Source organism: Melospiza georgiana, chromosome W (assembly GCF_028018845.1).
Source record: "Melospiza georgiana isolate bMelGeo1 chromosome W, bMelGeo1.pri, whole genome shotgun sequence".
NCBI lineage: Eukaryota > Metazoa > Chordata > Aves > Passeriformes > Passerellidae > Melospiza > Melospiza georgiana.
The window spans coordinates 13,857,429-13,885,278 of NC_080464.1; the positions used below are offsets into that span (position 1 = coordinate 13,857,429).

The window sequence follows — 27,850 nt, forward strand, 5'->3', positions numbered from 1 at the left end:
CGGGGTCCCTCGTGTCAGGAAGGAATGATGGATCTGACTCCATGTTATTGGAAGGCTTGTCGCAGACTATTGGAATACGGCTCCCAATATTACCAGTTAGATTGTGCCTGGGCCAGTCTGACCCTTGGTGCTGGGCCAAAGGCAGCGACTGCGGTGTATCACCCCAGAGATACCTTGGCTTGCTGGAGATTGCAGCTGGGCACTGAACAAGTCCAGGCTTGTTAGGAACCCCGTTTACCTCAGGAGGAATGGCTTCAGGCGATGGTGAAGAGAAAAAGGAGATGATTCTGCTGGAGGGTTTAATGTCCAGAGGTTTATTCCATGGTTACAGAGGTCTGAACGTGAGCAACTGCTCCAACAGAAACTCGACCGCATGGTCTCATTCACCATTTAAGCTCAGGGACAGGGGGAGGGGAGGTACAGGTGAGCCACCAACCAGGTGAGAGGGGCAGGGTCTCAGGGGAAGATGACACCCAGATAGGCCAATGACCTCTGGGCATAAGGGCATCCTTTGAACTTGACCAACCACACGACGCCTTGCTGGAATGTTAAGCCTGATTGACAGGACTCACTCAGCATGGGGGCAAGGGGGAAGGGAGAGAGGTATAGGCACACCTGGGGAAGTGACCTGGAAGTCTAAAATGGGACATTACAGCACAACACAACAGCAGACACCTTTTCATTAAAAATCTTTCCTTAAGATTTTTTCTTCCTGAGAAGCTGAGAGGCTTCAGGAACAAAATGTAAACAATGGTTATCTGCTGCTGTGAAATGCAACAGGTGCATCTGTGATTGGTCTCCTGTGCTTGTTTGTAATTAATGGCCAATCACAGCAGAGCTGGCTTGGACAGAGAGTCTGAGGCAGCTGCCTTTGTTATCATTCTTTCTATTCTATTCTTAGCTTGGCTAGCCTTCTGAGATGAAACTTTTCCTTCTATTCTTTTTAGTATAGTTTTAATGTAATGTATATCATAAAACAATAAATCAAGCCTTCTGAACATGGAGTCAACATTCTCGTCTCGTCCCTCACCTGAAAACCCCTGTGAACACCGTCACAAAGGCTAATTTAATTTTTTATGATACTGTATTATTTTAAAGAAAACTATACTAAAGAATACAGAAAGGATACTTACAGAAGGCTAAAAAGATGATAATGAAAACTTGTGACTCTTTCTAGAGCCTCGACACAGCTTGACCCTGATTGGTCAGTAAGTCAAAACAATTCACATGAAACCAGTGAAATAATCACCTGTTCGATAAACAATCTCCAAACACATTCCACATGTGAGCACAACACAGGAGAAGCAAATGAGATAAGAAATTGTTTTCCTTTTTCTCTGAGGCTTCTCAGCTTCCCAGGAGAAAATCCTGGGTGAAGGGATTTTTCAGAAAATATGACTGTGACATGTCACCCTTTTTAGTATAAAGAAAATAAAAAGAGACTGCATTTGTAATTCTTCTGCTGGGCCCATGCAGAACAGAGAACAGACACATGTCGAGAGGTTTATCTGTTGCCAATCAAAACGTCAGTCAAGTGCTTCCATATAATGATCAAGCAGATTCTTTTCCTGTAGAACATCTACTTCTATCATAACACTAAAACAAGGGTTACAATATAAGAAAATGCAAAAAAAAATGCAAAAAATCTTCATTGTTTCAAGTCCAAACAGCTGAGTTTCAGGAAAAGGTCCATTGACTGGAGATGTTGATCTTAGACATCTCTGAAGGTCCTTCTTGGTCCTGAAACAGCTTTGCAGAATCCTGAAACAAAGAACTGCCAAGGAATGTCACCAGCAATTATCAAAAATCCATTGATATTTATCAAACAATATTGAAACCTTTAATTGAACCACCTGGGCTGAGGCTGACTCGTGGCTTTCCAGCACTTTGATCTTGTAGCTCTTTCCACCTTTTTTTTTTTTCTTTTTTCCCTTTTTTTTTTTTTTTTTCAGAAAGAACAGCAGCAGCAGAGGGTGTTTTGGACCCTGCGCCACTGGGCAGGATGGCGTCCCTGGCCCTGGTCCGGGTGGGTGGACCAAGGACCCCAGACCTGGCTCACAGAACGGTGGCCTGGGCCTGGGGATCAAAGTCCCCAAACCTGGCAGTGAGTGGGCCAAATGGCCCAGACCCGGCCCGCAGGGCAGGGTTTTTGTTCTCACAGCCTGCCCCCACCACGCTGACAGTGCCTTGGCAACAGGAGTGACTGAACGCCTCCTCCCTCTCCCCCCAGAACCACTGGCGCATGCTGGTAGCTGGGAAGGAGAAGCTTTCCCGGGGATCTCCATCCCAGATCTGGGGGTCTTCTTTCCCCAGAACAAGCGAGCAACGCCTGTTGTCTACTGCGCCTCTCGCCTTCGCGGTACAAACAACAGTGTTCCCGCTTTCTGCTTCCCGGAACCATCTCCACCCCCTCCAGGTTTGAGGCCAGAGGCAGCACCTCTGGGAGCCACCTCCCCCACACTGCTGACACGCGCAGGGGGAATCAGGCGTTCCGAGCCCCAATGAGAAGCCCCCAACCACACGAAAATCGGCCTGCAAAAAATTGTGTCCCAGAAAAAGTGAGTTTCAAAGTGTTCAGCTGGGAGGCGCCTGCATACAGCTGTCGAGCTGTGCTGCCTCCACTGAGGGACAGGCCAGTGGCAGGCTCCGACACAGACGCTGATGCGAAGGACAGAGTCCCTGAAGGCGGCGGAACCGCGGCTGGGTGCGGCAGGGGCGCGCGAGGAAGCGCTGCCGCGCTCTCTCTTGGTTCCGGGCGGGGCAGCACTGGCGCGATCTCTATCGCTGCGGGAGGGGTTGTCAGGCTGGGCGCCGGCACCAAATCGGATCGCGGAGCAGCTGCCGTGGCTTCCCCTGGATGCGAGGGGGACAGGGCAGGCGCACTCTGCGGCACCACTAAATCATTGCTTAGCAACACACTGGAATTTGCGAGGAGCATTTCCGGATGCAGTGGGAGCGGCGGAGGCGGCAGGGCAGGCGCGGTCTGCATCGCCGCTGAACTGTTGCTTAGCAACACACTGGAATCCACGAGGGGCAGTTCCAGAGATGGTTGGGAGCGGCGCTCGGGTCGGCGTGGGAGGTGGCGGGGCCACGGGCAGCTCTCTCATACCTGCCGGAGCGTTTTCGGGACCACACACAGCGACGGAGGCACGCCCCATCTTGATGACAGGCTGCCGTTGCTCACCGCTGATGGCGATTGCGTTGCCTGGCAACCCGGGCGAAACAGCAAGAGACGGTGCTGCGAGCTGGAGGCCGGCGGCCGCCTCCCTCCGCGGGCGGGGCGAGACCAGCAAAGATGGCTCACACGCCCCACGGGGGAAGGGAGCAGGGAGGGGAAACAGCTCCTTTTGCCCATGCTCCAGAGAGGCAGAAAATATCTTCTGAGACGCCGGCAAAACGGCACCCCCCCCACCGTGCGGGGAAGCTGGAACCAGCAGTTCCTGTCCTTGGATGGATTCTTCTCCTATTGGCTCTGGCGAGGGGGCTGGTAGCTCCCCGCATAAGACGAGGTGCCCCCCAAGGGGGTTCTCTTCCTCAGAACAGAGAAAAGAGCTGCATTCGCTGGAAAAATTCGACACATGCCCTCACCCCGCTCATATTTCCCCCCAAAATAGAGATCCAGTGTCTGCCAGGCTCTCAGGTTCAGTGAGGACCTCCTATCTGTGAAAAACCCATTAAATTTTGCCCATCTGAAAAACTCATAGATATGTCTCTTCACCATATGAATTCTGTCCTGCAAAGCCCAAAATCTCCACATCCAAATAATGTTCTCCTCTGACTGAGAAAATTGAATTTCTGTTTCTGAAGGCACCTCTTCCCAACTGTGCCCCCACATTTTGTGTAGGACAGTATTGTCAGGAGGGGAAGAGTTAACAGTACCTTGCGACAGTGTCCAGTTTCAGCAAGCTGGTCAGCATAGGAATTCTGTGAAGGTCTCCTGACATGCTATATGGGAAAATTCAGCAGATCTTCTGTGTGTTTAGCCTCGGCTGTGAACTCTGCCTGATATCAGGGTCTTGGTTCTTCAGCTCCAGGTTACAGCCAACGTCTGGGGTCACCATTTGCGGGGTGCCCAGATGAAGGAGGGAATGATAAATCTGACTCCATGTTCTTAGAAGGCTAATTTATTGTTTTATGATACTATATTATTTTAAAAATTACTTAACTAAACTGTACTAAACAATACAGAAAGGATACTTACAGAAGGCTAAAAGGATGATAATGAAAACTCATGACTCTAGAGCCTCGACACAGCTTGACCCTGATTGGTCAATAAGTCAAAACAATTCACATGAAACCAATGAAATAATTACCTGTTCGATAAACAATCTCCAAACACATTCCACGTGTGAGCACAACACGGGAGAAGCAAATGAGATAAGAATTTGTTTTCCTTTTTCTCTGAGGTTTCTCAGTTTCCCAGGAAAAAATCCTGGGTGAAGGGATTTTTCAGAAAATATGACTGTTACAGGCCAGTCACAATAGGATGTTTCTTCCACTCATTTCCAGTCAGGCTCACATCAGCTTCCACCAAAGTAAAATCCTGTGATCCTCCTATCATGCCAGTGATAGAGACAGATTCTGTCCCCACGTCTTGATGGGATTAATGTGCATTGCGCACCAGTATTGACCAAGGCTTTTTATTTTTGTGGTTCTGATGTGCCATACCAATGAATCCACACAGTCCAGAAAACACGGTTTTCCCTAGCCTCTACCTGGCCAGAGGCAGGGCCCCTCTAAGCCTGGTTATCCCTCTTTTCTTGGGCATATGTCTTGGAGGCTCCTTCAAGGGGATTGGACATGTCATCATCATACCTGGCAGTTCAGCTATGGGCAACTGGAGCTGCTTTCCTTTTGCTGAACTTCCTCTCTGAGTTTTGCCTTCCTTCAATTCATGCACCTGTTGGGCCAGAGGAGCAGTAGATTTTCCATCCCATCCCATCTCTTCATATTTTCTCCGCAATCACGCAGGAAGAACCACAGCTCAGCTCGTGGGGTGTACCTTCTCTCTCCATCTGGGAAACGTCTGCATTGCATACCAGAACCTCTGATCTGTACTGCTGAGATTTGGAGAAGGTCTTCTTTAATCTCATCTCTGAGCTACTTATGATTCACCACTATCCTGTCTTCTAATTTCTGCAGACATATTTCCACCGCTGCGATTCTGGCATGTGTTGGGCCATGTACATCATCTGCATATGCTTGGAGCTTCTTCGCCACATCAAGCACAGTCTCATCCCTGTCATGCCGCTTCATTATTTCTAAAGCAGAAGCATATTCATGTGGACCAAGTCATACAAGTTTTCGCCACATCACAGATGTACGTGGTACCAAGTCTGGATTCCTAGTTGTTATGTCACCTGAGAAGATAATCTCTGCCACTCCATTTCTCCCAGGTGTTGGATCCCTTGCTCGATAGCCTTCTGTGGCATTCACATTCTCTGAAAAAATTCCTTTGCCCAGGATTTTTCACCTGGGAAGCTGAGAAGCCTCAGAGAAAAGGAAAACAATTCCTATCTCATTTTCTTCTCCTCTGTTTTGCTCATGTGGAATGTGTTTGCAGTTTGTTTACCCACAGGTGATTGTTTCATTGGATTCTGGTGTGAGTTGTTTTGACTCTTCGGCCAATCGGAGACAAGCTGTGTCAAGACTCTGGAAAGAGTAACGAGTTTTCATTATTATCTTTTTAGCATTTAGTAAGTATCCTTTCTGTATTCTTTAGTATAGTATAGTATTCTTTATTATAACATAGTATTGTAAAATAATAAATTAGCCTTCTGAGAACATGGAGTCAGATGCATCATTCCTGCCTTCGTCGGGGCAATCCCAGCAAATACAATAGTCTTCCACTGGGTTTGCTGCATATAGAGATCGTCTGCACACAGGTATCTTTGTGTTACACTTTCCAAGACCTGTGCCCAGAGGCTGTGAGGATTAGCCCTCCTCATCATTCCTTGGTCAATGATGGGATCATGGGACAGGGATCCCAAATGCCTCGCTTCAGTGACATCCAGAATTGTAGCCTCGCCTGCAACATCCCAAAGACGGACTAACCAACTAATTATGTATTCATCAGATCGTTGAGTGTAATCCTTCCTTAGGCCCCGAAGGTCCTTCAGGGAAAAGGAATCAGTATTAGCTTCTGATCTTTTGCCAGTTGCTTTGACTCCTGATTTTATGTCAGGATTGTTAAGGATCCTTCTCCTGCATCATCATCATCATCCACTGGTCAATCAGTCTTGTCTGTGCACTTTCTGCTTCTCGTGCTAGTAGCAACAGCCATTGGTTTAGGCTTATTGTCTGGTTTAGCTACTGACTTCGTAACTGGGGTGTTGGCTGCACCTTGAGTGACTGGGATAGCTGCTGATTTATCTCCCTGCCCCCCTTCCTCTGTCTGCTGCCCTACAGTATCTAGAATTGTGCAATAAGCATAGGCCAGGGCCCAGCTTATTGCAATGATCTTTTTCTCCTTAGGGTCATCATGGCACTTCTCTTTCAGGTATTTCCCCACCTCAGCTGGGTTCTGAATTTGTTCACGTGGAAAGTCCCAGACTATAAGGTCAGAAAATTCCTTCAGGATTTTGCCCATATCCTCCCATTTCCCACACCACCCAGGATTTTCCACACCTGGGTCAGGGGTTTCATCAGCCTGTCTAGAATCTCAGCCCTCATTCTAGAAAAGCTGCAGACTGTATAGAAGAAGCTTACCAGATTAAATACCACAAAGATGGAGTCTTTAACAGTTAGGGGAAACAGAACATTCTCCAATAGGGAGGTAACAGATTCAGAGGAGAAGAAGGAAAGCAAAGGCTGAAAAGCCTCATCCCCTGCTCCTCCTCTAACCAAATGGGTGCATAACCATAGCTATGAACCATTCATACCTGGAACAGACCCTAGCACCTTTATAAACTTCCTACAAGTCATTACCTCCAAGCCCAGCCCATTAACTATTCAAATCAGTGCTCCTCTACTGCAGAAACTATGTACTGGGGACAATACCAGAGCTATTTCTGGATAAGAAAATAAACCTAGGGACCATAGACATATTAAGAACTCAAAAAAACCTAGGGACCAGGAACACATGCAAGCCTTCACCCCAAGAGACATTATGAATTCAAACAACATGGCTACTAACTGCTCTATACCAACAGAGAGTAATTGCAACCAAAATACAACTAGAAAAGGTTTTTTTCCACTCTCTTGAGCCACGTGTTAGGCGCCAAAAATTTTTCCTAGTTTGAGGCAAATGTGGGAGAAAACCTCCAAAAGGGGCCCCCCCAAGAAAGCAAACCCACATGACCCCTCCCCCCAACTGGTTCGGGAAGGATTTCCTCAGAGAGAAGTTGAAAAAAACCTGTTTATTTAACAGGCAAAGCACTCTCTAGCACAACAAAATGAACAGTAGCAGATGACAAAACTCATTCGCTGCTCTGAAGAGATGACAAATTCAGAAAATCTCTCCGGTGGGTGGTCACTCTCTTATCAGTCACTCCGGCACTGGGAAAGGCTGCTGACCAGAGTAGGCCCTGGTAGGCTACAAAGTGCAAGCTCTCAGTGTTTCCCTGGGTCTCAGTCCGGAGCAGGTTTGAACAGTTCCAAAAAAAGGGAAAGAAAAACAGTCCAGGGAACTTCTGTGCCTCAGCTAGTTAAACTAACTAAACACCAACAGAGTGCCGTGTTCTGCCCCATCCATGCCCAGACACCACAGTGGAGGAGTGAGAGCAGACTGATAACAAAACTCTGTGCTTCTTCTTCTCCCTGCCTTCACTCTCGGAGCCAGTCTTGAAGGCACAGAATATAATATCCAGCATAAACAGAACACACGATTGGGGATACAAGCATCATAACGTCACTCCAGGACATGGTGGCAGCGAATTCTTCCTGCGGTAGGAGCAACTTGACCATTTCCATCTAATCCTAAGAGCAGGAGAGAGAGAAGAGCTGAGCCTAGCCCCTCACCCCTCAGCCAAAAGCTCCTGGTATCTCTCCCCTTCCCAAAGAAAGCCCCTCATCTAAGAGGCTGCAGCTAGCTGCACCCCTTCCCCCCACTATGGCCACTTATTTTGTCTCTCTTAAGTACCAGTCATTATTTTCTCTTAGGCAACAGATGAGAGAAAATTCCCTGAGAGAAAGGAAAAAATCCCCCCAAACTTTTAACTTCCAACAGATGATCAGTAGCTCTACAGTAAAACTAAGTGTAAGAAGGAGGCAAAATATGATACTTTAATCTAGACTATAGACAGATTTTAGTGCTAGAGACAAAATGAACTATTTCTGAGGTCTTTTGGTTTTGTCAGTCTCTAAACCTACAGACAAGATATTCTGGGAAACAAGAGGTGCTGGGAAAAATTTGTTTGTCCATGGTAATTCATGTAGCTCTTATTCTCTTACTTATGTTGCTGTTAGAAGTAGTGGCTATGATCATGATATAATTTATCTTTTTTCTCCTTTCCCTTCCACCCCTGGCCAGTATGACTTCTCACTGGAAAAGAAAACAATTGAATGGGCTGAAGATATCAAAAGAATTGAAGCTGCCCAGAGAGAAGCTGCACACAAGGCAGAAGAAGCACTAGCAAAATCAAAAGCAGCTTCAGAGGACATAACCAAAATGGGGTTCTCAGAGGGACCTTGCCCTGAAGTCACACCTATTCCTATTAACCCCATCCTTGCTAGCCTGCAGCACAATAATATTCTTACTCCCACACCAGCAAACAGCAGTGCTGTGAAGCAAAAGGTTCTCAGTCCACCTCATCCAAAAGCAGACTTCAACCCAGCTGATTTTGAATGTGAAGAAGACCCTTTTGATAAACTGGAATTAAAAACTATCAATGATAAGGAAGAACTAAAAAATATCCTGGAAATTCATGTTGGTACTACTAGGCCTATTATTGCCCAGGTATTTGATAATACATTTTCCAAAGTAGAGTCTGAGTCTGTGTTGCAAGATGAGAAAGTTCTGACATCCATAGAAAGGGCTACATTGGACTTCAAACCCCTTCACAAACCAAATGGCTTTATCACTTTACCACAGTTGGGAAACTGTGAAAAGATGTCTTTGTCTTCCAAGGTGTCACTGTCCCCTATCACTTCAGTGAGCAACATCAAATCCCTGTCCTTTCCTAAACTTGACTCTGATGAGAGTGATCAAAAATCATCAAAGCTTATGAACACTTTCCACAGCACTACCTGTCTCCACAACGACACTTTTCTCAGCTCTTTGCAGACCTGTGCTCAGAGTAAAACCAGTGAACTGAATGGACACCATATGGTGGGTCTTTCTGCTCTAAATGAGGACAGTGGCATGGAGACATCAACATTATCCTCTTCATCCAGACTGCCTTCCCTGGCTGCATCAACAGTTTGTACAGAAGAATCATCTCAAAGCACAGCGATTATGGTAAACACAGTGGATTAGAGTTGGGGTTGCTGGGGAGATGTGGATTTTTGAAGGTGCAGAGACAGATGTTGCTTCTAAAATGTCCTGTGGTTTTACGTTCATTTAATGGGAGAGATGTGTAGATCATGTGCAGTAGTTCTTCTTCATTTATGTTGCAAATTGATCAATTAAACAGCTCTTCATGCTGGCAGTTCTGAACCTCAGATTATTACTTCACACGTTCCCCTAAATCTGATATTTTTAGACCAGTTTTGGTGATTTTGCTTTCAGCTTTTTGGTACTTGTTCATAGTTGCACACCACTGAGATAAGCATATGAGATCTTTGTACAATCTTGTGTTTTGTCTTATCCAACTGAGATATATAAGATTCTGAACTGCTCTTAGGTTTTGAATTAAATCTCTTCTAGATTTGTTCTTCAGTTTGCTTATATATTAGCTAGAAATAATGGAAATGCCAGCTTTTCAAGGAATAGATGCAATCACAAATTAAAAAACTCATGTGCTTTGTCACTTGGGAGAAAAAGTGCTTGCAGTTAACCTGGAGTGAAAGAATTGTCTTTTTTTTTAATATTTAATTTATTTATTTTCTTTGTGAGATAATTTTTTTAATTTACTGTCTTCCTTGTAAAGGAGGGGGCAAGGATTGCTTTCTGAATACTAAAAACAGTCTGGAGGAAAATCTTGGATCACTTACGTTACAGTTGGTTGCTGTACAGCTCTGAGACAGGAATTTTATGTTTCATTTCTTCAAACTGGTAGCAAGTTCCAAAATTATTTTGGGGACACAACTTCACACCAGTTATTGTCTAGAAATAAGAGCAGAAATTTGATTAGGTTTTGAGGTTAGACCCCAGCTAGAACAAAGCTCCAGGCAGCCACTCGCATCATTCCCCTGCCAGCAGGAATGGAGAGACAATCAGAAGCAGACAAGCAAAAAAGGCCTTGATGCTGTGCAAATGCTATTCAGCAATAACAAAAACATTTCTATGCTATCAACATTGTTTTCTGCACAAATCCAAAACATACTAGTCCATACTAGCGCCTGTGAAGAAAATTAACTCTACCTCAGTCAAAACCAGTACATTCCACCCTTTATTCCTGTTTTGGTGTGAAAACACAGGTGTCTGTTAAGGAAGGCAGGAGACTTCCTTAAAATAGAGAATGTAAATCCCCTCCATCCGAATTATTATAATTTTGAAATTAAGGAGCTCTCAGGCAAAGATATGGGCGTAGGAATAACAGTTCTTCATTAGGAAAGAAAATTAAAATAAAATAAAATAGAATGAAAATTAGGTAATACGAAACTATACTGACAGTCAGAATATGACCTGACACCCTGTTGGTCAGGGTGTTGGTAGCAGTCCAATTAAGTGGTGGCTGCAGTCCTCTTGGAGTGACAGATGTGGTTCTGTTGAAGCAGTGATCTTATAGAAGGTTGTAGTTTTCCTCTGGAGATCCAGTGGTGGTGTAGATGGGCCTGATCTTCCTCTGGGAATCCAGTAGGAAATGGCTTCCTGTGGTGTTCCAAATCTCAGATTATATCCAGGTAGGAATGCTTGGCTCCTCCCCCTGAACAGAGCATCATACAATGGGATGATATAATTTTATCAGTCATGCAGTGAGACTCAATGGCCCATTAACAGATGATATTTCCCCAGAGAGAGGATTGGTTGTGGAAGAGATAAAGAAAACTGCCCCACCTGGTTTTAACAGGCGGCCCAATTAACAGAAGATAACTGCCCCACCTCTAACAGAAGGCAATAGAATACACACTCCCAGCCATATCTTCCATTTCTATCCTAAGACAATTCCACGGTGTTTACATAATGTGCAGGTCCTACACTATCCAATACAAGCTCATTAACCACCCCACTCCTTCCCATTCTTTGATATAATACACAGATATCATCCCCTTATTATGCAGATTAGGACACTGCTGCTTTTAAGGCTTCTCTCCTCCATTGGTTCATTTGGTTTCTGTTTGTCCTGGTTTCAGCTGGAGTAAATTTCTTCTCAGTAGCTGTTACAGTGCTGTGTTTTGGATTCAGAATGAGAATGGTGTTGATAACACAGCAGTGTTTCAGTTTTTTGCTAAGTCATGTTTATCCTTAGTCAAGGACTTCTTTTTTCCTTGTCTCATGCTCTGCCAATAAGGAGATTCGCAAAAGAAACTGGGAGGGGGCATAGCTGGGACAGGTAACTCAAACTGACCAAAGGGATATTCCAAACCTTAGAACGTCATGCTCAGTATATAAACTGTTGGGAGTTACCCAGAAGGGCAGCCAATCTGGGTTCAGGAAGGAAGGAGGAAGGGGGTGTCTGGCATTGGTCAGCAGGTGTTGAGTAATTGCATTTTGCATCACTTGTTTTTTCCCTTTTTATTATCATTATCATCATTTGCCATTACCGCTGTATTTTACTTTATTTTCAATAATTAAACTGCTCTTTTCTCAAGTTGCAAATTTTACTTTGATTCTTTTCCCCATTCCACGGGGGCGGAATAGGAGAGGGGGGGTTGAGCGAGTGGCTGCATGGTGTTTAATCTCCAGCTGGGCTTAAACCATGACACTGTTATAGTAATTCCTGTAACATACAATTCAAATAATGTCTGGCAACAATTTAAAGGTATATCCATTACAATCTCCACCCCTGGTCCTTTTGGGCCAAGTTATAGCGTTTAACACTGCAATGAACTCCCCTTGTTTCCAGCCTGGCTGCAACAAGGGGTTTCCTGCTAGAGTCCACCATTATTAGTCCCCATCATAGTCCTCTATGGCTACAGGAAGACAGCTTCCTCACCATGGTCTGCACCACAGACTGCAAGGAATCCTTGTTTCCCCTGCTCCAGCATGGGGTCTCTCCCATGGGAGACAGTCCTCCACAAACTTCTCCAATATGGGTCCTTCCCATGGGCTGCAGTTCTTCACAAACTGCTCCAGTGTGGGTCCCTCATGGGCTCACAAATCCTGCAAGCAAACCTGCTCCAGTATGGGCTATTCTCTCCACAGGTCCTGCCAGGAGCCTGCTCCAGTGCTGGCTTCTCATGGGATCACAGTCTCCTTTGGGTATCCACATGCTCCTCTGTGAGGCTCCTCCACAGGCTGCAGGTGGATCTCTGCTCCTGTGTGGATTCATCCATAGGTCACAGTCCCTTCAACTTGAGTTCACACTGGAGTGCCAGCCTGTCCATTACAGCAGCAGTGCCCTGGCAATCTGCCAGCCCAGGCATATCACCATTGCTGTTATCTAAACACTCCCAGGCACAATACAGTGAGGTGATGAGTAGCACAGCACTACAGAAAGCAGAGGAAGCAAAAACCAGCCACTAGTGAGCACTAGACTCTAAAACAGTCAGGCAAGCAAGCCCATGGCAAGCACAGGACCCTGCCAATTAATAAACAGCACTAACAGCTATAAATTTGTCCTAGCACATTCCAATCAAATCTGTTATCTTGAACCCTTTGATCCCCATGTTGAGTGCCAAAAAGGACTGTTGTGGTTTAACTCCAACCAGTAACCAAGCCCCACACAGCCATTTGCTCATTCCCCTGCCAGTGGGATTGTGGAGAGAATTGGAAGGGTAAAAGATAGAAAACTTGTGAGTTGAGATAGACAGTTTACTAGGGAAAGCAAAAGCTGTGTGCACAAGCCAAGCAACACAAGGAATTAATTCACTATTTCCCATGTGTTCAGCTATTTTACAGCTGTGAAATGACACATAACAGTTACTTGGGAATATAAATGCCATCACTCCAAATGTCTCCCCCTTTTCTCCTTCTTCCCCTGTCTTTATATACTGAGTATGATGTCATAGGGTATGGAATATCCCTTTTGTCGGTTGTGGTTAGATGTCCTAGCTGTGTCTCCTCACAACTTCTTGTGCATCCCCATCCTTTACACTGGCAGGGCAGTACAAGAAGCAGAAAAGGCCTTGACACTGTGCAAACCCTGCTCAACAGTAATAATAAAAACCTCCTCTATGTTATCAACAGTCTTTCCAGCACACAACCTTATACTAGGTACTGTGAAGAAAGCTAACAACCCCAGCCAAAACCAGCACATCAGTAAGCTTATTATTTTTTTTCCCCAAAGAACCTAAGATCTGAACACCAGTACTCATGAAGCCTAGTGAAAGCTGTATGGTGATATCCTCTAGCTGGCTCTAAAATAATCTGACTATTTGTCTCCAATATAAATGATGTTTCAGTGGTTCTGTGGCCTTACTGACATACTACAGGATTTTGTGACACCATGTGCTCTGAAACAAGTGACACTGCTACTCTCCTGCTCTCTCATCTCTTTTCAGACTTAGGTGAATGCATTATTGATTGTGAATTACAGTATTCTGACAACTAGTTTATTTTTCAGCACAAGAGAACAACTGTTTATTGATTACTAGAGCAAATTTAATACAGTAAACTTTGGAAGAAACAGCAGCATGCTGAGCAACTGCCCACTGTTACAGATCACAGGTTTGAGAGGTGACTATCCTCGTATGTAGCTCAGAGGTGAAAACTTGAAGTATGACACATCTCTAGTGGTTAATATCAAAGATCACTTACAACTAGATGACCACATTTTCACTCTTGACTATTCAAATCTCTATGCTGGATTAGAACTTATTAAAGACTAGGAGCAAAGGTATATTCTCAAGAATGCTGTAAGGAAAGATACAAACTGATAAACAAAACATAGTTTTATTAGGAGAAGTAATCAAGATCTTAATTTGAAACTGTTTCTATTTTGGAAGTAACAAACCAAGAAATAGGTATGCCAACAGAACTAGACTTCAGAATGTACTTGTTTCATATTTCCACAATATGGTCCCAATGGCTGGAAAAGGACAGCTGAGTTGCAGGAAATTGAATCACAGAATCATTTAGGTTGGAAAAGACCTTTACTATCATTGAGTCCAACCTTTGACCAATCACCACCTTGTCAACTAGACCAGAGCACTGAGTGCCATGTCCAGTTCTTCCTTGGACATGATTTTTAAATGTAACAAAATTTTGAAATTGTAATTGAAGTAAATGTAACAAAATTCCTCAGAATGTGAAAATGATAGAAGGAAGTCACAGTCATCTCTGTTACTGGGAGTAGAAGGGGCATGTTTCCCTTCAAGATTACACAAGAATAAGCCTGTCCTTTTTAGAAAGCCTCAGAACAATTATATGTCCCAGTGTATTTCCCAGTGGCTTTGAAATATAATTTTTTTTTTCTCACAAGACTAGAAATTGTAACTTTGGATTTGGAGTTTCCACTGGAGTTTATACTTTACCAGTGAATTTGATCTAGGGTTCTTTGGATAGAAATAAACTTGTGATTTCTCTGACACTGCATTGATTCTGTTCTGAGTGGTCCTTTCTCCTCAGTGTGTTTATGGTGGGGGTTTTTTTGTCTTGGTTGTTTGGTTTTGTTTGGGGTTTTTTTTATTTTTTGAAGCTCACTAGTTTGCTTTTTGCAGCATTGGCAGAGGGGAGAAATGATTAGTGAAGTCAGCAGATTGGAATTAAACAAAGCTGATCAGAGACCTGATTAGTATGATGCATTTAAAGAAATCAGGTTGCTGGAGAATGGGGCGTTCCTGGTAGACAATTCAGAATATATATTGCTGCAGTAGCATGATGTATGCAGTCACACCAGCTGCAGACAGGGCTCCTGGCCTATAAAGTCTCTAAAAGTAGGCACAGTGTACAAGTTCATACTGAAAGCAATGTATGTTTGCTTCTTGAAAGGCACTGAAATGCAAGTTTGAGATGTAAGGAGGCATGACTGATGAATGACCAGTCCTAGCTTTGTCCCCCAAAATTCCTTTAGCTGTTTCCCTCCTCCACTGGAAATCACTGACCTCAAACACAGGTTGTTAAGCTCAAATACATTGAGAAAGAGGAGTTGGCCCTGGAGTCTTGAATGTCTAGTCTAAGAAGCAGTCTTGGTTTTCCTGGCTGCAGCATTTATAACAAAGCATCATCCTTCAGTTTGATAACCAGCTGATTTCAGGGCTACTCTAGAACCCCACTTCAGTGTATCCCATATTCTAGTGCTTTTTGCTTTGGCAAAAGTATCTGGAGGAAGGGTGTGTGTGAAGAGCTTTGAACCCCTCTACCACCATGAGGACAGTTTCTTGCACAAACCAGTCCATCAGACCAAACATGATTTCTCAGGCTTTGTGTCCTAGAAGATAAATTATTACCCTGGAGATGAAAATGGGTAGAAATGCAGAACAAGGCTTCCCCCTCCCCCCTTTTTATTCTCTCCTTCCCTCCCCCAATAGATAGAATTTGCCAAAATCCTAACATATAGTCTCAAAATTGTTTTTCTATGAATAGGGGTTTTTTTGTTGTGGTAGTTTTTTGGTTTGTTTGGGGTTTTTGTTTGTTTGTTTGCTTTTTTCAGTTTGGGCCCAAAGAAGGCCTTTCTGAAAGATGTAGACAAACTTTCAAGCAATCTATGTTGGCTTTAAAAGATATTAAGGAAAGGCAATAAACATAGGCCCTTGGTCCAAAGTAATTTCTTGCAGTCTTTTAAAATTTGATTTAAAATGCAGGAAGACTTTGAAATGGATTAATTGAAAAGGGCAGAGTTCTGATTTTGCACTGCTGTTATCTTGAGTAAAGTAATATAAAGTGGAGGGTTGATTCTGCCCTCTGGCAGCCTGGTTCTGCAGAAATGGAGGAGGTGTACAGCAAGGAACATTATCCAGCCTTGTTGGTGTACTGAGAATGGGACCAAGTTTTGGGCACTGGTAGAAAAATTGCATATTCTTTTTAGCCAGTGTGCCATTTTGCTCGTATATGGTGGTGGTGTGGATAAGTGATTTAGGTCACTTAAAGAATCACCATCAAAAGTATTAGCAAAAGTGGTTTTAATATGAATTTATAAAAGTGCGATTTAACAAAGTTTGATGGCAAGGTTCGCTCTATTACTTACTACATGGATGAAATATACAAAAGAAAATCAAATTAAAATTGATTTAGAATCATTTACACAGAGACCAAAGATGCAAAAGGGTAAGAGAGACCCTCCTGTTGAATCACAAGGTTCATAGTGGACCCCCTTGGTTTCTCAACTCCTGACAGAGCTTAGGTGCAGCTAGGTCCAATTTTAGTATCAGGCTTGGACAATGGTTTATGTCTAATAGAATTAGCTACATGGATTTCATTAGTATTAATTCAGCATGCTAACAGTCACTTGCCAAGGATCTGTTGTGAAATAAAGGGTATCTCCACCTCAGACAAAGAATATCAAAAACTGAGAGACATCCCAGCTCAAGGGGAAAGTCACTGGTGTGCAGTCCAGTTGCAATTTAGAGAGAACTCAAATTGGACTCATCAAAAGATCTGTTGTTGATAAAAAGTGTCTTTGCCTCCAGAAGCAACCTTGAGAGGCATCCCAGCTCAAGAAGAGACAATTGCCCTGCAGCCACACTGCCTAACAGGGAGAGCTCAAAGGTGGCTCCCTTAGACTGTCAGATATATGGGATAAAGTGTTTGGCTCGTTGTCAAATTGCATATGATGGGAAAAGCATGCATGAGACTTCTTAAACCCACAACTTTCTTTGGTCCTTGATAAATGCATCTTGGAAAAGTCACACACAATTCATGTATTAATTGCAAAATCATGTTCCAAGCTCATATGCATCGATGCTCTCTGCTCCTGTGTTTCATAGAACTGCAGCTCAGACCTTTACTTCCTTTGGAGCCTGTATCAAACTACTGCAGGTTTAGTTAAGGGGGTTGAGTGCATCCATCACAGGTGTATGAAATGAAGTGCTTTGAGAGTAGAAAAGAGGTACGTGTTTCTCTTACTCCTCATCGTCAAAAAAAATTAAGGAAAGTCTCTAGGCAATGATTTTAAAATTATCACTATCATTCAGCCAGCGTGTTACACTGAGCTTTGTGAACACGTAGAAGTCACAGTGACAGAATAAAAAAGCTTACAATTATTATGAGAGGGGGCACATCCTTCTTGACATATAATCTGTTTTTATAGAGTGCTGAAAGAAGAAATTATCCTTATGATGTCTATTCTATAACTTCACATAACTGTGTAATGTCTGCATCTCACATGTGGAAACCTGATCAGACCACAAGTCTCCCAAGTATAGTAGACTTATTCACAGATCTCTCCCATAAACCCTTCCTCCACAGCTGTAGCAAATTCTGTTCACTGGTGCATAATGTTCATAGTCATCTTATTTGTGTGTTGTCCAACAGGTGCACCCAGACTACAAGGAAACAAAAATACTTATGGTAAGTTCCCAAATACCCGTGTGCTTGCATTGGATCATGTTTCTGAAAATCTCCAGAAGTAGTGTGCCTTTGAGTACAGAAAATCATAGGTGATGAGTAAACTGGGGGTAAAGGAAGCAATCTGCATGCTTCTGCTGAGGTACAGGGTTGACTATAGCATATGGTTGGGCACTGAAAGGTTTTCATCCACTGGTGGGAAAGGATATATTGGCAAGAATCTGAGTTGCTGGTTGCTGTTTTGAGGGTTAAAAAAGTATGGTGGGAATCAGACTGTGCACTGTTGGTTTCATCCAAACAGTGAGTAACTTCCCAAGGGCAGTCTAGAAAGCCTCTTGGATTAATTATATGGGGTATCCTGGTTCTGCACTAGCCAGAAACAGGATGAAGGGATGCAGATGGCCATCACCTCAGCCTCTGGATTTTCCCCTTTAGGTAACACACCAAAATTTCCCAGTGTCTAAAGTGCCCAATAATATCAGCTGCACAAAACTGTCAGGTGACCCTGCTCCTGAACTACAGCAGGCCCTCTCTGCTAGTGAGAGGCAGTGCATAGAGACAGTTGTCAACATGGGATATGGACCTGAGGACGTCCTGAAAGCCATGAAGAAGAAGGGGCAGAACATAGACCAGGTAAGAGCTTGTGCAGTGGGAAGAGACCCTTGATTGGATGCTGATTCTGCTGAGAAACAAACCTAGGTTTACAAAATGTATAGGGGGAATATATTTATTCTAACAAGGGGTTGCAGCCTGTAACTGCCATGGTGTTAACCACTAGAGAAGTTGTCAGCTAGTAATAAAGGCTCCCAAAACCAAAGAAAAGAGTGTCCACACTTATTTCTGATGAGAAACTGAGTCAACCACACCTGTGGGTGCTGGGTAAGAGCTGCACTGAGCTTGGAATGGGCCCTTTGCTCCATGTTAAGCTGGGAGAGGTACTGGGCCTTCCCAGAAGCCACAAAACCATCCAAAGGAAGCTTGGCATGGCTCTATGCCATGCTTTGTGCCATGTGACAAAAAAACAGCCAACTTCCCTTGTTCTGAGCATGGGTTGCAATGCTGATGTCTATACTTGTAGAGAGGGATTTTGCCCCTGCAGGCTTACATCCCTGAAAGCCTCTTGCAAGGCACGACTGACCAACTTTCTTTAAGTGTGCTGTGTTGCTTCCTGCCTCATTGTGTTGCCTCAAACACTTGCTAAAACCAGGTCATTGAACATTAAGTGCGACAGGGTGAAGTGTGGCTCTGTGTCTTGGATCTGCTTCAAACATTTTAAAGCAGGAAGAGTGTGGCCAAACTTTCTGTGTGGGAAACCCTTGGTAAACTGTGTGCAGAGCATTGCCTGGCAGGACTGTGCCTGTTGCCTGGGGAGGAGGAGCGTCCCAGTGACTCCTTGCGGAGCTGATCTGCTTGCCCACCACCTACATATCAAAAGTGATTTAAGCTGTGTGCTGGAGTGAACTGTAGTATCAAATTTAAAAAATGTCCCTTAGGATGGTGGTTTTAAATCCTGCTGTATTTGCAAGCTGTGTTATTTTGTGGACCTAGCATTACCTATCAGACATTTCCCCCACCTCTCAAAATTGAGGACAGATAAGAAATTTGGCAGTGGTTTCTGTGCATGTGAGCTGGGATTTGCAGCTCACTCACTAGTATGCTGAGTTGATCTTTAAAGACTGAATGCTTTCAGATTGCATTAGCTCTTGTGACTGACTGAGAGAAAGCTAAAAGCTGAGACATCTTGACTGTTGAATCTACAGTTTCATCTTAAAAACTTGTAGTATAAAAAGCACAGTTAAACTTCTAAAAATTGGCTTGTGAGACTGTTTTGACTAGAGCAGATGATGTTCAGAGCTGGTGGGAGAATACAGGAGGACAAAAGAGCTCATCTGCTTTCTCTGAACAAGTTCTTGCATAAAGACTGTCTCAGATCTACTAGGAAGATTTTTATCTGAGTTCCTGGTAAAGCCTGGGGTAAAGTCATGCTGAGCACCTCTGCATGTACAAAGACGGTATTCAGCCATGTGTTGCAGATGCTGCTCTGCAAGCTTAGTTTCTTCTCTTCATTCCCACAGGTTTTGGATTACCTGTTTGTACATGGACAGCTTTGTGAGAAGGGCTTTGATCCACTTCTTGTTGAAGCAGCTTTGGAAATGTACCAGTGTTCAGAGGAGAAGGTGAGGACACAATGTGTACAGGAATAGAGACAATGTGCAGTTCCTCTGGCTGATGTAATTCTGGCTTTTGTGGTAATGCCACCTTGCTTCCAAAACTGACTGCTGAAGGGCATTCCGGATGTGATAAAGTGACTGTGTTAAAGCATTAGAATTATACCATGTTCCTTTATCATTCTCACTTGTGTGCATTTTTATGGAGACAGGATTTTTTCAAGACCCTGCTTATTCTGGTTGCAATGTTTTGAACCCAGAGTTCTCTTGTGAACAAGGTGCTTGGTACAGAAACCGTCAATTTCAGAAGCAGCAAATTATCTTTTAAAACCTGCCAGCCTCCCCTGGCTGTGAAATTTTTTAATTGTTTGGCTGTTTTACAAACACCAAAAGTACAGAGACAGGAGCAAGTAGCCAGCTCAGAAGACAGCAGGGTCTTTTAAAGTTTGGCTGTCTGTTATGTGCCCAGTTATTTTATGAAATCTTTAGATGTGCAACCCAACCCCCCAGACATAGAATGGTTTGAGTTGGAAGGGACCATAAAGATCATCTAGTTCAAACCACTCCCCCTTCCCCCATAGGCAGGGACATCTGAAAGGTGCTCAAAGCCCTAACTTTTCTTGGTAACCTGTTCCAGTGTCTGACCACCTTCACAGTAAAACATTTCTTCCTAATATCTAACACAAATCTACCCTCTTTCAGCTGAAAGCCATGCCCCCTTGTCCTATCACTCCATGCCCTTGTAAATAATAATTTTCCAGCTCTCTTGTAGCCCCTTTAGGTATTTGAAGGCTGCTACAAAGTCTTCCCAGAGCCTTGTCTTTTCAATGCTGAGCAATCCCAACTCTCTCAGCCTGTCTTCATTGGAGAGATGCTCCACCGCTCTGATTATTTTCATGGCCTCCTCTGGACTCCTTCCAACAGGTCCACATCTTTCTTGTGCTTGAGACCCTAGATCTGAATGCAGTACTCTGGATGGAGTCTCACCAGAGCAGAGTGGGAGAATCACCTCCCTTGACCTGCTGCTCACACTGCTTTTGATGCAACCCAGGATACACTTGGCTTTCTGGGGTGCAAGTACGCACAGCTGGGTTATGTCCAGCCTCTCATATACTAGCACCCCCAAGTCCTTCTCAGCAGAGCAGCTCTCAATATATTTATCCCCCAGCCTGTATTGATCCCAGTGTTTACCCTGACCCAGGTTCAAGACCTTGCACTTGGACTTGTTGAACTTCATGAAGTTTGTACATGCCCACCTGTCAAGGTCACTCTAGATGGCATCCCTTCCCTCTAGTGTGTCAACTGCACCACACAGCTTGGTCTCATCTACTGAGGGTGCGCTCAATCCCTGTCCATGCCACCAAAAAAGATGTTAAACATCACCGGTCCCAATACCAACCCCTGAAGAACACCACTCATCACTGGTCTCCATTTGGACATTGAGCCCTTGACTGCAACTCTTTGAGTGCGACCGTCCAGCCAATTCCTTATGCACCATATGGTGCACCCTTTAAATCCATGTCTCTCCAGTTTAGAGACAAGGATGTCATGTGGGACAGTGTCAAATGCTTTGCACAAGTCCAGGTAGATGATGTCAGCTGCTACTGATGTCCTATATATGCCTTCTTGCCTTTCTTGGACTTTGTGATGTGCTTGCAAACAAAGGAACAACAGTGTGAAGACGGGAGCAGGGATGTAGTTCAGTAAATGAATTTGCTACTGGCTTAACCCCAAAACTGGAAATGGCTAATCTCCTGATCGTCCATCTCAACCAATTTGATTTTGGTTTGATTTTGTCATCATTTGGCATCCCTTCCCCCAAAGTGGAACAGAGGTCCTGTAAATCACAGAGGATTCATAAAAGTCTGATCAGTCATTCACTTCTTGTTACTTTATTTTTTTTTTAATTCAGGGAGGCTATGTGGTTTGTGTTGGTAGTATTGTAAACAGTGTGTCCAATAGGATTTGTGCTAATTCCACAAGTTTGTCCTAGATCTGAAGAGCCTTTTGATATCAAGGGCTACTGTGCTGTTCTCAAAGTCAACGTAACTTTAAAAAAATTCAGATGCAACAGTAGTTAGTAGATGTGGGGGAGCATGGTGACATTAATATGAGTCTGTTAAGCCAGGCTGATAAATTTCCTACTGGGAGAGACACCCCCGCAGACTGAACTTTGGTGCCCTTTGATGAAGAGGTGTTTGGAAATGCAGGCCTGCAAACCCAGGGAAGTGAAGGTGAGGCTCCTTGGGCTACTGCACCCAGAGCTCGGCCAACTGTGGTGTGAGCAGACTTTCTCCAACCATTGGAATGGGCTGTACTTGGGGTGTAGAAATCCACCCTATGGGGTGCCCAGTCACTGAAGACTGGCTGTGTGCTAAACTTCCACTGAGCACTGATCCTCTTTTCTCTTGCAAATAATGGACTGTTTGTGTCTTTCAGATGACAGAACTTCTCCAACTAATGAGTCGATTTAAAGAAATGGGCTTTGAACTAAAAGACATTAATGAGGTCTTATTACTACATAACAATGACCAACAGAAGGCTTTGGAAGATTTGATGGCCCGTGCAGGAGCCAGCTGAAAACATAGTCCGGGATTCTCATCATGCAGCAGAGCAAGACCAGGGTGACCTAATCTCAGCAAGGAGTTTGGCTTTTTGCATATAAGGGAGAATGCCTGAGCAAGCCCACCCATGTGCACCACTCCAGCATTTCTCTTTCCACTGAAAGCCAACTTTCTTTCTTAAATTAAAATTTTAAAGTGTCCTTTCCTAAGTTTCCTTTTTTCCAGCTTGGCCACAGAGAGTTTAGACTGTCCAGTCTCTACTGGAGTTGTACATAGGTAGAGATGGGGTGGTTTCTCCCACTCACCTTTGCACAGGAGTTGAACAGAACATTTTTGGTTCTGAAATTAGGATTCTTTTGTTCTTTGAAGCTGCTTTCATGGTGTCTACTTGTACTGAATTACTTGATTGTGTCATAGTCCAGATTAACTGGTTACATTTGACCTTTAGTGCAATGGAGTTTTATTTTTGGGGGGGAAAAATAGTCAGCAACTTAGTAAAATACTGTTTCAGAAACTGTTGCTATGCATAGAGAGCCTGTTCCTCTTGGGTTTTTTTACCCATGCATCCAACACTTCTGCCAGACATGAGCGTTCAATGCTGAGTGGTCTGTAAATTCCCTTGAAACGGGTAAGTTGTGAATTCTGTCTGGACCTGCAACTTATGTTGGTTTTTGAACCTGAAGGCAGAGAGCTGGAGCTTAGTATTCTTAAGCCTCCATGTTTGTAGGATATTTAAGGCAATGCTCTGCTAGGAAATCAGTTCTCTTTTTGTTTTAAATAATACTCAGTGTGATGCAGGAGGTTCCTTTCAAGCACTTTATTTAAAAGAGATATACTCACTGCATTAGTTCCATTTCTCACACTGCTATAGAATTGCATAATAGCATCTAGTACTAGAAATCAGGTTTTTGGTTGGTTTTGATAGTTTAAGTTCTAAATACTTAAAATATCAACAGTCTTGAGGACTCTTTAAAGGAATTCACTAAATATTTTGATTCTGTTGAAGAAAAACTAACAAAATCCTCAATATAACTCCCAGTGTCATGGTTCCCATCTCTCATGCTCTTTGGCTTCAAAAAATGAACAATTTGATGGATCCTGCCTGCTCCTGTAGGCACACATGCGCACTGTTTGTTGGGCAGAACAACTAGAGGTCTCCAGGCAGACAGCTGCAGTGGTACAACAATCACATCTAGGGATCCAAACTAGTGTTATGGCATGGAGCTGGGAGCATTGAGAACTTAGGCAGGGAAAAATGACTTGCCTCATTTCCTCAGTTTAAGTTTTTCAGTAGGAGGTTTTAGCTCATCAGGACCCTGAAGGAGATGACATTTGTCTCTATTATGTTGTTAACTTTATATGACCAAAACATGTAATTTGGGTCCAGTGTTAACGCCTGGAGTTGTCAGTGTGGTTCTCAACTACATTAATTACCTTTTCTTAAAACAAAATGATGCTAAGAAAATATGTACCTGGTAAGTATCTAGGAAGTGTGGAGATGAATGATGAATAGGACCAGGACAGATTGCCTTGCACGTATCCCATAGTATTGAGCTTCACCAGCTTCTATTAGTGGGACTGAAATTAAAACTTATCAAAGAAGGACATTCATCGGCTGGTGGATCAGCAGCTGCTGCCTCTGTGGGTGCAGATAAAGCAGTTGTCCAGCTTTCCTTCCCAGGTGAGAGATGTGACAGTTTGAAATGAAGAAATGGGGTTCCTGATTAATCAGAAAAGCTGGAAAACAAAACTTGAACTTCTTTACTGTCACTTACTGTCACTGCTGAGAGCATTCAGTTGTGTTGCTTGTTTCAATTTTCTCACAATCAATATCCAAACAAATCTGTCTGGTACTAGACAATCTTGAAAGGGCAAGAAGTGTTGCCAGCAAATAAACAATTATTTAGACCAAACTTCTGAATAAAATCATCTCTTCAGTTGTGTTAATGTGTGTTGTTTTTCTGGTCTCCCCACTACAGTAACCACTCTGCTTATGGAGACTGTTGTAGAGGTGAGAGCAGAGAGGTGAAGATGGAAACTGATACCTGTAAAGCTGGTGGTCTCCTTCCAAAAAGATGGATGTACCCCTCTGTGTCTTCCCTGGTGACACAGCTCTTCCTTTGTCAGTGAGATTTTTTTATTTACATCTGTATTAGGTTTGCATGGCCAGCTTTTGGTAGAAGAGGGGCTATGAGCATGGCTTCTGTGAGAAGATGCCAGAATCTTACCTCATGTCCCATAGAGCCAATGACAACTGGTTCCAAGATGTGCCCATTACTGTCCAAAGCTAAGTCAATTTGGAATGGTGATAACCTGTGATATTTGGAAAGGGGTAAAAACTGGAACAACAGCCAAAAAAGAGCTGAGAATATTTGTGCAAACTGCAGACAACAAGGTCAGTAAAGAAGGTGGGGGAGGAGGTCCACTAGGGACTGGAGCAAAGAGCCTGCTTCAGCCTGTGGTGAAGACCATGGTGAAACAGGTTGTCTCCCTGCAGCCACAGTGAAGGAGATATCCACCCTGCAGCCTGTGGAATACCCCATGCCAGAGCAGGTGCCCCAAGGAGGCTGGGACCCTGTGGAAAGCCCATGCTGGAGCTGGCTCCTGGCAGGACCTGTGGCCCCATGCAGAGGACTTCACACTGGATCAGGTTTTCTGCCAGGATTTTGACCCTATGGAGGACCCAGGCTGGAGCAGCCTGTTCCTGAATGACTACACCCCGTGGAAAGGACTCCATGCTGGAGAAGTTTGTGGAGGACTGTCTCCCATGAGTGGGACCCCATGCTGGAGCAGGGGAAGAGTGAAGAGAAAGGAGCAGCAGAGATGATGCGATGAACTCTCATCCTCCCTGAGCTGATTGGAGGGGAGGAGGTAGAGAATTTGAGAGTGAAATTCAGCCTAAGAAAAAGGAAAGGCTGTTTTAAGGTTGTTTTTTATTTATCACTAGTCTACTATGATTTGATTGGCAATAAATTAAATAATCTCTTCAAGTCAAGTCTGTTTTGCCTGTGACTGTAATTGCTGAGTGATCTCACAGTCCTTATTTATTCCCTTGAGACTTTTGTTGTATTTTCTCCTGCCCTGTTCCATTGAAGAGGGGTAATGATAGAGCAGCTTGGGGGTGATTAACCTGGTGGATTAGGGGAGAGGCAGTTCTGAAGAAACATGTAACAAATGACACAATGTAATGAGACTTGAATGTTGTTCTGGGCACTATGCATCATTAGTTACTTGGGTACTATTGTTCTCTCCTGCCAAGTTATGAACAAAATTCAGCCTGGATGTGGGGAGGTCCTGCTGATAACTGGTATGCCCTGGATTGGACTCTGCCCTGCTGCTAGCTCGTGAGATCACAGAATCACAGATGATGACTGCATCCCCAGTGACACTTGAAGCCTTAGAGCTTTTCCTTAGGTTCTTGGACCAGATTGATTTATGTACCTGATTTATGTACCTAGCACTACTTATGTTTTTCAGTTTGTCTTGGTTTGAAAAGACAGGCATCTGCTAAGGAAGGCAGGAGACTCCCCTGAAATGGAAAATGTAAACCCCCTCCCTCCGAATTATTATAATTTTGAAATTAAGAAGCTCTCAGGCAAAGATATGGGCGTAGGAATAACAGTTCTTCATTAGGAAGGAAAATTAAAATAAAATAAAATAAAAATGCAGTAATACGAAACAATACTGACAGAGTCAGAATATGACCTGACACCCTGTTGGTCAGGGTGTTGGTAGCAGTCCAATTAAGTGGTGGCTGCAGTCCTCTTGGAGTGACAGATGTGGTTCTGTTGAAGCAGTGATCTTGGAGAAGGGTGTAGTTTTCCTCTGGAGATCCAGTGGTGGTGTAGATAGGCCTGGTCTTCCTCTGGGAATCTAGTAGGAAATGGCTTCCTGTGGTGTTCCAAATCTCAGATTATATCCAGGTAGGAATGCTTGGCTCCTCCCCCTAAACAGAGCATCATACAATGGGATGATGTAATTTTATCAGTCATGCAGTGAGACTCAGTGGCCCATTAACAGAGGATATTTTCCAGGAGAGAGGATTGGTTGTGGAAGAGATAAAGTAAACTGCCCAATTAACAGAAGATAACTGCCCCACCTCTAACGGGAAATAGAATAAACACCCCCAAAACATATCTTTTACAACCCAGGACACAGTTGCACTTATCTTTTACTACAAAATATGAATTGTTTAATTAATATTAGAATTTTCTCTATTCCAATTTCATTTTATGAATTTATGCTTCTCTAGTAAGTTCAGAAGTTGAAGGCTAATGACTTTCCAGATTTCTAGTGATTTATAAGAAATGGGCTGATGCAGAAATTTCACACCATACTGCTCAAATTCTAGAAGTCAATATGAAACCTGCATATGAGGATCAGGAAACATTAAGATTCTTCAAAAGAGTATATGTTAATTATATTCATAGAATATCCTGAGTTTGAAGGGACCCACAGGGATCACTGAAGTCCAAGTCCTGGCCCTGCACAGCACCATCTCCAAGAATCACACCATGTGCCGGAGAGTATTGTCCAAATGCTTCTTGAACTCTGTCAGGCTTGGTACTTTGACCACTTCCCTGGGAAGCCTGTTACAGTGCCCAACCACCCTTGGGGTGAATAACTTTTTTCTAATCATAGAATCATAGAATGGTTTGGGTTGAAAAGGACCTTGAACACCATCTAGTTCCAGCCCCCCTGCCATGGGCAGGTGTAAGAACGTCTGCGGGAGTGTCTGTAGGAGTGACGGGGGTCACGCACGGTCGGGACGGATGGAGACGAGAGATCTCTGCAGCCAAGTTATGAAACTATAGGTTTATTACAAAGGGCGTGGGTGCAGGGCCCTGTTGCGAGCTGCCAGCCGCAGCTCGGAGCAGGGCCAAGAGAAGAGAGGCTTAAAGTGTAAGAGAATTAAAGGTTTAAGAGCGGAGAGCATGTAGAAAGGAGGGGGTGAAGAAGTGCAGAGGTGAGCGCGAAAAGAGAAGAGAAGAGGAAGAGAAAGAGCAGAGGAAGGGCTGTGGAAGAGCGAGGAAAGAGGGAAGTGAAGTGGAAGAGAGCAAAGTTCCCGTTACAATACAATAAATCATCTTCAGTGTTGAATATTCAGATTCTCACTAACCAGTCTACTACAGCATGCATATCCTATAACATTTCCATACAACTTATAAGAATCACTACATTACCATACTGTGTTACATTTTAAACCCTAAATCTTACTCTTTGGGCCCCTTCTGCCAAGCTGCAGGGTTTGCTTTGACCCTTGGACCTGCCTGCTTGCAGAGGGTATTTTTCATCAAGAGGGGATTACCTTCGGCTGGCCACACCATTGCTTTCCAGTTGTTCAGTAACTAAGGGATCTCAAAACTTGCTTTCATTTCAATCTCGCTTATAGTTTCTACATTCTCAAAATCTTTTGCCAAGCAATCATATTTATAAGGCTTTCCTGTTCCATCCTCACCAACAGGCAGGAT

At 43.8% G+C, this 27,850-nt stretch overlaps 1 protein-coding gene across 1 annotated transcript in view; it reads left to right on the top strand.

The window, feature by feature from the left end:
- LOC131095422 (ubiquitin-associated protein 1-like) overlaps positions 1–22,395 on the top strand; it is a 34,794-nt gene extending 12,399 nt beyond the window's left edge. The window contains exons 3-7 of the mRNA XM_058043120.1: positions 8,471–9,397; positions 17,615–17,650; positions 18,083–18,280; positions 19,723–19,824; positions 22,255–22,395. Coding sequence (XP_057899103.1) covers positions 8,471–9,397; positions 17,615–17,650; positions 18,083–18,280; positions 19,723–19,824; positions 22,255–22,395 — 1,404 coding nt within the window. The remainder of the gene's footprint in view (positions 1–8,470; positions 9,398–17,614; positions 17,651–18,082; positions 18,281–19,722; positions 19,825–22,254) is intronic.
- Positions 22,396–27,850: the final 5,455 nt, after the last annotated feature.